The sequence below is a fragment of the Amia ocellicauda genome, chromosome 1 (genome assembly GCF_036373705.1).
Source record: "Amia ocellicauda isolate fAmiCal2 chromosome 1, fAmiCal2.hap1, whole genome shotgun sequence".
NCBI classification, from domain to species: domain Eukaryota; kingdom Metazoa; phylum Chordata; class Actinopteri; order Amiiformes; family Amiidae; genus Amia; species Amia ocellicauda.
Genome location: NC_089850.1, coordinates 15,865,359 through 15,876,811, shown reverse-complemented (window position 1 = coordinate 15,876,811; position 11,453 = coordinate 15,865,359). Strand labels below are relative to the sequence as shown.

The 11,453-nt window shown below is 38.4% G+C and overlaps 1 protein-coding gene across 1 annotated transcript in view; it reads left to right on the top strand.

Annotated features, from left to right (window-relative positions):
• The first annotated feature begins 306 nt into the window (after positions 1-306).
• Positions 307-11,453, top strand: part of LOC136717300 (xanthine dehydrogenase/oxidase) — a 60,588-nt gene continuing 49,441 nt past the window's right edge. The window contains exons 1-3 of the mRNA XM_066694909.1: positions 307-473; positions 8,776-8,833; positions 10,816-10,912. Of these exons, the coding sequence (XP_066551006.1) occupies positions 420-473; positions 8,776-8,833; positions 10,816-10,912 (209 nt within the window). The 5' untranslated portion in view covers positions 307-419. The remainder of the gene's footprint in view (positions 474-8,775; positions 8,834-10,815; positions 10,913-11,453) is intronic.

Here is an 11,453-nt window from a genome sequence, read left to right as displayed (position 1 = left end):
ACTTCTTGTATAATATATGGTTGATTTTCTTGTTTTATGGTAGTATGCAGGTTAGAAGCATTGATCGTTTATATGAGAGCACAAGCAGTAGGCTAGGAATAGTATGCATAGCATGTGATAGTGTAGCGGTTGTATAATAGGCAGGTTAGTTTCTGATTGTATGTAAGTTAATATTAACGAATGGCTAGAAAACACTGAGCATAGGTCACAAAAACTGTGAAACAAACTGGATTAAAAGTGAAACCAGTCTAACTGGAAAACCTCCAGTTCACTATTGTGTAATAATGATAGTCAAATCAGATTAATGACAGAGCTGCGACGGGAAGGCAAGCAGTGACATTTTAAACCAGGGTAAACACAGACAAGCTCAGTTTAGGAGATACCTTGTGCAGTGGAAGGTCTTCCTACTCAGAAGAGCAATGGCTCCAGATGTTGATTGCGACGAACTCTTATTTTTTGTAAATGGGACAAAGGTATGTAAACAAATTAAATATGAGAAACAGCAATTTGATACATTTTCTGAGAAAAAAAAATGTCACGTAACATCTTGGCTCCTACTTTGGGAAACAGTAAAATACAAATATTAATATAATTGCAATGTAAATCTTTATGGTAAGTAGCCTGATGTGGTAACTTTAAGTATGCAATGGTGTGAAATTACTTCTATTGCAAATTCAAAGAAACCAATAAAATGCGGATAACGCCTTCATACCGCACAGACAACAATTTAAATAGACGCCCACCTGATAAAAAAAAACAAAAAACATTTATTTTCACAAATTAAGCCATTTTATCATATAGGTAAAAATATATAAAAATACAAAGTAATCTAGTGATGTTAAAACAGGTATTCTGAGTTGCATTAATATAGATCACATTACGTTGTTTTTAGTTTTGTACATTATACAGGTTACAATCTTGAATAGCCTTATATAAATAGAAAGAAAAGCAGATTACGAATAAAAATGATATTACACCAGGTATACATAATCCATTTTGTAGCTCATTTGTACTAGCATGTATCTTTAGTATTTTGTACCGTGTACACATACATACTAGCTGTAGTTTACTGCGCTTTGTAAATATTTGTAAATATTTATTGTGAAAACAGAGCAACTTGTTTTCTGGTACAGCAGGTAAATCGTCTCGTCTTTTCTCTTTCTCAGACGATACAGTTGATCTGCCCTTACATTTGAAGTTTGTGTCAGTTTTTGGTATATATGCGAGAGGAGTAGCATCTTTCCCAGTAGAGTGCAAGGTATATGTGGGGTGGCACAGATCCATTAGTGGTCGAGTCATCTCTGTGTGAATTTGTGCGCTGTGTATAATGTGTATAGATGGAGCACAGATGCAGGGGTACACCAGGCATTCCCAGTGGATATGACGAACCTATGCTGGAGATTAAAGCAACAGAGAGGGGGCAGATGAGGCAGTCTTACCTGTTTGGTTACTGTGTGAGTGCTGTAGTGTAGTGATACTCTTAGGGCAGGTTTAATTATTTTTCTAAGTGGTACAGGTTCAGCCTACAGAACCTTGGGTTGTTTTCTGCACAAAATAAACCTGGTTGCATTTTGCATCAAAAAAACCTCTGTCCATGTGTTTTTAATATCATTATATACTATATAAATTATATAAAGATAACACGTGCTCAAAGATATAATAATAATAATAATAATAATAATAATAATAATAATAATTTAAAACAAACATAACCTTAATGTCAACCCTATTCTTATAGGAAATGGCTCTGTATAGCCAGGGTTAGGGGTTCTTTCAATAGAACCTGTCTTTTACAGATTCCACATTTGGCCTACATTTCTCCATCTCTAGTTGCATTGCTTTAATGTGTTCATTGATGGTATGGACATCCTCACAAAAGTCCTCCAACTCCAACACAAGTCTGTAGGAAATAACATATGTAATGTAAACAAAAGAAAATTACTATAAAAGCATAGACAATGCTTAAACTATTCCAACAAAAACACCTAATTATTTATATAAAATCACACATGAACTAGAATTGCGCACATCTGCTGTAAATTTTGGTCAGAACCTAGGTTGTAATTTTACAACAATTTAAAATTACCATCTAAAATATAAATGCTCTAATCAATAATAAGACTTGCTGTTGTGATGTCCTTGATATTTCAGAATCTGAGACCTTTGATGCCATATTTTGCCTTAATTTTGTTGATGGTGTTGAGGTGTAGTAATGGCTTTCTCTCCTTTTACATTTATTTCTGAGGCATGCTAGCAAAGTTTCCTTAGAAAAAGGGGGTGTTGTGGAATAAAAGCACTTAAGTGAAACATAGCATTTGGATTTAAGGAGATTGTAGAATGCAACACTTACATAACCAGAGTGGATTCCATCGCTTATAAATTGATATTTAGTAATGACACTGCCCAGGATATCTCAATATATTCTGTGACTTGGATACCTGAAATAAAGAATATTAATATAATCATTATTACATTGAATTATCCATGGTGACGTGGAGTGCCATATTTTCATACTAAATAGGTGTAGAATAAATCAAGCTTGGCCAGGTTGTACTTCAGGTTGTAAGTCAACTTGATAAATAACTGGTAAATCCAAGAAAGGACTTCAGCTATGTTGAATTAGTCGGCCTCCACCAAGCAGCTACTGCTTTTATTTTTTCAGAGTCTGTAGCAATGCCTTGGTTAGAAATGACACATCCCAAATATTTGACTTCCTGTTGAAAGAAACCGCATGTATTTGGTTTAACTTTCAAGCCATAAGTCTTCAAGCAGTGAAGAACACAGTCCCATCATTGTGGAAGAAAAGATCACCACATAATCTAGATACAGTAAGGAGGACTAAAAACTCTCATTTACAAAAAATATTTCCTGGTGCATTGCACAATCCAAAGGCATTTGATTAAATTCAAATAATCCAAATGGTGTACAAAAGGCAGTCTTGGGTCTATCCTTTTCAGCAACCCAATTATAGCCACTTGCTAAATCCAATGTAGAAAACCAACATGCCCCACCCAGGGCATCCAATGACTCTTCAATCCAAGGTAATGGGTAGGCATCCTCTCTAGTTTTAAAGTTTTATTGCCTGTAGTCCACATACATTCGCATAGAACCATCCTTTTTCCTCACAATAACAATTGGGGAGGAATAGGGACTACAACTCTCCCTAATTACCTTCTAACAGCTGGTGGATGTGAGATTTTACTTGTGTGTACTGACTTGGGGTCAATCTACAGAACCTCTGGCATACAGGGGCATCATCTAGAACTGGTATTTCATGTTCAATGAACTCTGTTTAACCCAAGTCACTGTCTGTTGCTGCAAACACACTTTGATGTTATATCAATAGTGCCTTGACTTGATCTTCTTGGTCTAAGCTCAACCCAGGAAAACTATGTTTTTCCAATGTCTCTACCACACCCTTTTCTGTACTCTGAACAGATCCCTGTTCTATGAATACTGTACATTTCCCATCTTCACCTACCTCAGTAAACATCACCTGAGATTCACAAATACCAGAAACAACCTCCACAGTGTGTATGGAAGCTAACCGAGTTCAGGGCCTAACCAAACATCACTAGTGTCCCCATTCAGTACAGGTATAAAAATGTCCCTTTTGTTCAATTACTAGCCACCAGAATATCTGCAGAGAGCTTACCTTCATCATCAGTTAAATGTTCTACCAAAACTGTTCTCTTTAAGTGATGTCCTGCTGAACTAGTGCATGCTGCAATTTGTACTGGGGCCCATGCCAGTACCTTAGCAAACTGGACAATTTCCCGTTCTTGACTACCATTTTGTCGCTTTTTTCCATGCCATCTCACATTGTTGTACTGTTGATATCTGTAAATACTCAGAACCATGCTGCTGTGTTAATATATCATGGCAATCTTGAATTACATTCTTCCCAAACAGTACAGGGACAACCCATTTCCTCTCCTTAGCAGTTAGATCTGTAGAGTCTTTGACTACTAAAACCCTCTTCTCTTTATTGTTTTTCCCATGGCAACCACATCTAACTCCAAATAGTCTACATACAGTATATCTAATCCACTGGCTGCCATAAGAACAAGCCAACCACAATATCTAAGTAATCATACACCCATTGGTTAAAATGCATCTTTAAAGAAAATTTCTATTATCATGGTTACCCTTGACACAGTATCCAGAAATCACAGGGCATTGTCCTACAAATCTCCCAGTGACTCGGGTGGATGGTTAATGGTGAACCTGACTGGTCCCTACCTGTTGTTTGGCTCCTCACAACAGTGGGTTGAAACTTGAGAGCTACTAGGTACACTGACAGCCAAAGATGAATGTGGGGCCCTGGACTTGTGGGAATTCACATGATTTCAACAATAACGGGCAATATGTCCAGCCTTCTGACACCTAAAACAAATGGGGGCACCATTTGAGTCAAAAGCATGGGGAGGGGGACGGTTCTTTATAGCTCTGGGAAATTGACTGTGCAGTAACCATAACCCAGCAACCTTCACTACAATTCCATTCAATTGTGCGTGTTTGGTTTTAAAACCACAGTATCCTTATGATTGCAGAGAACTACTGCCTCACAATCTGCAACATCTTGAACATCAGAGTTAAAAGAATTTACACGAGTCCTTATGCTAGTTCCCCCTTATCTCCCTCCTCTGCCCACTGAATGGCTTCTTATGCAACTCCCTTTGTTTGCGGTCAGAGAAATGGTTTTGCAGCCTAGCAAAAGACTGTTCGCCCCCAAAAACCTCCTGCAAAATGTCTAGTATACACTTGGAATCTTTACACTCTGCCAAGGGTCAATATTTAATTTCTTCCTTTGCTTCCCCTTCCAAATATTTATGAATAAAATCTGACTCCTCAGCGAGGGACATGCATCAGGACCCAAAAGTACATTTTACCTCTTCAACCCACTCAAACACAGACATACAGTATTACATAAGAACATAAGAAAGTTTACAAATGAGAGGAGGCCATTCAACCCATCATGCTTGTTTGGTGTTCATTAATAACTAAGTGATCCAAGGCTCCTATGCAGTATATTTTTAAATGTTCCCAAATTGTCGGCTTCAACCACATCGCTGGGAAGTTTGTTCCAGATTCTGACAACTCTCTGTGTGAAGAAGTGTCTCCTGTTTTCTGTCTTGAATGCCTTGAAGCCCAATTTCCATTTGTTTCCCCGGGTCCGTGTGTCCTTCTGAAAAGCTCCTCTGGTCTGATGTTGTCAATGCCTTTCAAGATTTTGAAGACTTGAATCAAGTCCCCACGTAGTCTCCTCTGTTCCAGGGTGAAAAGGTTCAGTTCCTCAGTCTCTCAGTAGGACATTCCCTTCAGACCTGGAATAAGTCTGGTTGCTCTCCTCTGAACTGCCTCTAGAGCAGCGATATCTTTCTTGAAGTGTGGAGCCCAGAACTGTACACAGTATCCAGATGAGCTCTAACTAGTGCATTGTACAGTCTGAACATTACTGCCCTTGTTCTCAATTCTACACTTTTGACAATATACCCTAACAGTCTGTTTGCCTTTTTTATTGCTTCCCCACATTGTTTGGATGGAGAAAGTGAGGAGTCCACATAGACTCCTAGGTCTTTCTCATGCGTTACTTCATCTGTTCTATTCCTCCCATAGTGTAATTATAATGGACATTTTTGTTACCTGCATGTATTACCTTGCACTTGTCCACATTGAATTTCATCTGCCATGTGTCAGCCCACAACTGAATATTATCCAAGTCCCTTTGAATAGCCTGTGCTGCTGAGATTGTATCTGCTGAGCCACCTATTTTAGTATCATCTGCAAATTTGACAAGTTTGCTAACTATCCCAGAGTCCAGATCATTAATATAGATTAGAAAAAGCAAAGGCCCTAGTACTGATCCCTGTGGAACTCCACTAACAACCTCACTCCAGTTAGAAGCGACTCCTCTAATCGACACCCTCTGTTTTCTATACATCAACCAGTTCATAATCCATCTACTTACATTACCCTGAATGCCTACAGCTTCCAATTTGAGGATCAGTCTTTGGTGTGGATCCTTATCAAAACCTTTTTGAAAATCTAAGTATATCATATCATATGCTTTCACGTGATCTGCAGCTGCAGTTGCATGTTCAAAGCACTCTAATAGGTTAGTAAGACATGATCTGCCTCATCTAAACCCATGTTGACTATCTCCTAGACTATCTCCTCTATTTTCTGTCTAATCATTTTTTCCAACATTTTGCAAGTGATGCAGGAGAGACTGATTGGTCTGTAATTTCCTGGCTCAGTTTTTTCCCCTTTCTTGTGGATTGGTTTGACATTTGCTGTCTTCCAGTCAGTTGGCACATCCCCTGTTCTAAGTGTCATTTGGAATATTTGAGATAGCAGCCTATAAATGATTTCCTTCATTTGTTGTAAATATCCCATCTGGCCCAGGTGATTTGTTCGTTTTTAATTCTGCTAGTCCCTTTAGTACCTCCTCCTCATTTATCCTGATCTCTCTTAGGGTCTGACTGGACTGGTTGTTAACCTGTTGCATGTTATCCATTTTTTCTTTTGTAAAAACCTCTGTGAAATACTCGTTTTGAACATTTGCCACATCTTGTTTGTTTTCCAAGATACTTCAATTTTTGCCCTTTATCTGTTTCACTTCCTCCTTTATTGACCTCTTACTGTTGTAGTATTGAAAAAATCTCTTTGCATTAGCTTTAGCTCCAAGAGCTATGTTTCTTTTTATTTCACTCTTTGCTTTCCTGATCCATAGTCTTTGTATTTTGTTCTGTCTCTATCCCTTCTGTATGCGCTATACAACATTTTCTTTCTCTTGATATTTTTTTGCATACTTCTATTAAATCATTTGGCCAATGTTTTTTGGTCCTCAATTTGCTATGTTTTGGCACAAATTTCTCCTGAGCCTCAAGTAGTCTATTCTTAAAATATAACCATCCATTTTCAACTGAATCTGTATCCAGTGTGCTCCAGTTTAACTCTACTAAGTGCTGCCTCATACCATCAAGGTTTGCTTTTCTAAAATTGTAGACCATTGTTTTAGACTTGGTCCTTGTTTTTTGAAAGCATGATTCAAAGCTAACCATATTGTGATCACAGTTTGCCATTGGTTCTCTAACTAGTGTCCTTCTCGGTCAATTGAAAATGTCAAATCAATGCATGCACACTCTCTGGTTCCATGACAAATTGAGTTAGAAAGCAGTCATTTACCATCTCAACCATTTATATTTCTGCTTATGTAGTCCCAGTCTATGTTTGGGAAATTGAAATCCCCCATTATAACACCCACATCCTTGCTACATGCAGTCCTGATTACATTGTATAATGCAACATCTTTCTGAATATCTGAATTGGGTGGTCTGTAACACACTCCTACCACTCTTATTTTATTCAAAAGTTTAACCTATAAAGATTCTGTTTCATTACTGGGATTTAATCTGAGTTCTTCTGCTTCAGTGTCATTTCTGACATATAATGCTACCCCACCACCTCCTCAATTTTGCCTGTCTCTCCTAAACTGTGTGTATCCTTTCAACTAGTATTTATCCCTATCATTTTCTGTAAGCCATGTTTATGTCACTCCTACAACCTCATAGTCACACGCCAGCACTGTGGCTTCTAGGTCTAACATCTTGTTCCTTATACTCCTGGCATTGAGGTACAAACACTTTCCTACTCTATGGTCTCAACTCTCCTAGGTTTTGTCGTGCACACCATCTCTCTCATGGGCTGATTGATTAATTCTTCCATATCATTAATATAGGGCAGATCAACAAGCTGAACCTCAAGATCACGGACCTTGATCTATAGGATTTCAACATGCTGACAACATTCACAAATTAAATAACCTTGGATGAGTTTATCCAGAAAGGCAATCATTCTGCAAACCTGATACTATAGTGGCCACATGCTTCTAAATTTTGCAAGTGTTTTATTTTTTTGGGCTCTTGGTTTCTGTCCCCTGGTCAACTGCTTGACTTTTTGTTGTCACCAAGAAACAGCACAGCTGTGTCTTAACAGCAGCTTTAAGTACCCTATTTGCCACCAGTTCACACCTAACTGGCTCTAACTGGATCCACCTGGCACAACTCACTTAACTGAAATCCTGCTAGTCCTAGACTAAATCACCTTTCCTCCAACCTATTAACTTTCATCAACTCAGCAGCTGTACTGAATTGACTTAAATTAAGGCAAACCACAAGATGAAGAGTGTCCATTAAAGGTTTTACATTTCCTTTCTCTAGGAATATATACAATTCTTTCGCCATAGCTAGATTGACTCCCCACTTTACTGGTCTGTGCTTGTGTTAATCCAACCAACCTTAATCATTTTCAGTCATAAGGAAGACTTTTTCAGTTTTTTCCCTAGATAACCTCTCCTTTAACACTAGTAGCTCAAACTGCAATTCCTCCACTGACATATTTCAATATTTTAAATCTCTCAAAACCCAAAATAAAACCAGTTAAAATGTTCCAATTCAATTGCAATTGAAGAACACAAATGCAAAAAGAAAAACACAAAAACAAAACGAGAAACACAAAAACAAAGAGTTTTTTTAATTAAGGAATTGCGTCATCTACAGTCCTACCAATAGAAAACGTGTCCCGCCTTCTTTGTTTTTGTGTTTCTCGTTTTGTGTTTTTCTTTTTGCATGTATTCTTCCTTTTGCTTTTGCATTCTTCTTTTTGCAATTGCATTCTGCTTCTTGCAATTGCGTTCTGCTTTTTGCATTTGTGTTTTGCATTTCAGGGCCACCGTAAAGAAGTTACTGATACACCCATTTTGTTTTGCAGATTGTTGAAAAAAATGCTGATCCAGAAATGACCCTTTTGACGTATCTAAGAAGAAAATGTATCCTTGTTATGTAAAATAATAATAATAATAATAATAATAATAATAATAATAATAATAATAATAATAACAAGTTATATTCAAGGAGGTAATTTGGTACTTCAACCCCAAAACCCACAAAAAAGCACCATGGCTGATAATTTGTGGAGTTAAATAATTGTGGGAAAAGCTGTTTGGAATTGGCAGGTACTTTATGAAAAGATGTGCCTGAGACAGTGATCAATTTGTGTCAGGGGTGGCATTCAAAATAAGTGCAATAAAACTGAAGTATAGTGGCCATGAATATAGATATTAAATAAAGTTTACAAATGAGGAGAGACAGTTGCCCATGTTGCTCGTATAATTTCTACGGAGTGCTTATATAAAAAGGCAACAACCAGCGCAAGACAGAGTTGAAGCAAAACAAGCCCAACTGAGCCCACTGGATTTATTACCGTTGAAGCACAGGCTAAAAAACACAGTGCAGTTCAGTCCCCAAAATAAAGAACCCCCTAAAAACTCTCTCACAGGTCTAACCCTGTCCCCCATCCTCCCTACCTTTATATTGCATGCCTTCCTCCCTCCGCTCTGCCCTGCACAGTAACACAGCCCCCTTCCCTCCTGCCAGGAATATACAGGCGCTAAAAATGTGTTGTCTGGTTACGTTGTTTCCAAACTGGGGTGCCTTGTCCCAGGAATGTAACATAAAAAGAATATCTAACAGCGAAAACCCACAGAAGATAAGGAACAGCAACTCCCATGGAATAATCCAAATCTGCATACTTTTATTCTTGCTCTTTCATATTTCAAAAGATCAGCCAACAACAATGTTGACGCGTTTCTTCTGTTCGTCTTCATCAATGATCTTTAATAGTTTAATAATAGCAAAATTCACTAGGGAGTGTCATTATGACCCTTGATCTACTGTCCTCTATACTCACATGAATCTCTGTGTTTAAATTCCTAGAGGAGTGCAATTGTCAATTGACCCATTCTGTTTTAGCAGAAAGTAAATGGCCTTTTCTTTGAAGCACTGTCAATTCATATTATGTAAAAAAAAGATGTCGATCCTTTATCATCCTTTGCTATTCTACCCAACAAAATAGTGTTATTAATTACTTTTACCTTTACTAAAGTTATTATTATAATTAGAGAGTATTTTAATTAACACCACAGGTAATGCACTGGTGATAATTTCAGCATTATCTGCCTGATCTTTCCAAGTGCTCTACATAAACCCTATCATGGTTTAATTTTCTGAGCATGTAACTCAATGAAAAAACAATAGTATTTTTTTTAACTGAAATACGTTTTGCCAATTTTGTAATTCATTTTTCAGTCTATAATGAGACATTTCAATGTGTACAGTTGTGGTGCTCATATTGATCTTCGCAATATGTGTCCATAGATGTTGTAGTTACTTTGTACATGTAGTTACAGTGAACACCCCCCCTCCCCCATTAACAGAGAGAGTGAAAGTTCAGCCTGTTATTGTTTACACTTTTCAGCAAGGTCATTTAACTTTTAGTTTGTTTGAACATAATCTGGGGTCTGTTTTATCATCATATCTTGCTTCAGTGAGGTTTATCCAAATTAATAATTTACTTTGTTAACCCACTAAACAAATTACTTTCTCCTCATGAGTTTGCCAACACATGTGTAAATGTTTGCAGATGTTATGGGACTGAGTCAGCGAGGTTAGCGGTCTCTATCCCTGGTCCTAGAGACACAGTGGTGCAGGTCTTCTGGGGAGCATAAAAGGGACCTGAAGAAAATATGCTTTTCTAATTATGCAGGCAATTATGCATTTTCATCAGACCTACGTACACCAGTGCACATACACGTTCTGATTTTGGTGCTTTATTTGGTGGTCCCGGCCCTGTAAAGTACCTCTGCCTCGGGTGGTCGGGCTGTTTTGGTTTCTTTTCCAACCAGATCAAAGGCACATGCTGTTATGGCCACCTGGCTGCCTTTTCCTCTTCCTTAACCAAGCTGTTCCTCAGTGGGCCTGACAGGAACCAAGCTGGGCTGTGCTGAGGGAGGGTGCGGCGCTTGCACAGTGATGGTCTCCACGTTCCATCCCCATATGAACAAGATCGTGTATCCTTTCTTAACACGATTACCCATCCAGACCTGAGCAATCCCTATAGTTCTGGCAGGACTGGTTGGAATCTGGGCCTTGCCATAGCCAGCATGAATGGGATTCTCACTGGGCGGCGCTCCATTGGGAGAGGGCTGTAGGGGTTGGATGAGCTTGAGTTTATTGATTGCTAATTCAACAGAAACCCCTGTAGCCTAGCAGACACTCCTGAACTTTTCTATTTGTATGAGCATTTGACCTCTATTGGTCAGATATATTTGTATTAATATACAAACAAGCCAAAATACCTGACAGAAAGTTAATGCGAGGAACACAGAGCATCATTTATAAAAATATATTGATAAATGAAAGCGTCGGTGTTACATCAGCTCTCCACACTTCCCCAGTTCGCCTACAGAGGTCCTCATCACCTGAATTCTAACCCTGTCTCTCTCATTCCCCAGCACAATGAGGATTCACCAAATTAACATTCCTAAGCACCATGTGCACATGCACCATCAACACTCTACTCCCATTGGACCAGCACCACACATCCCTGCC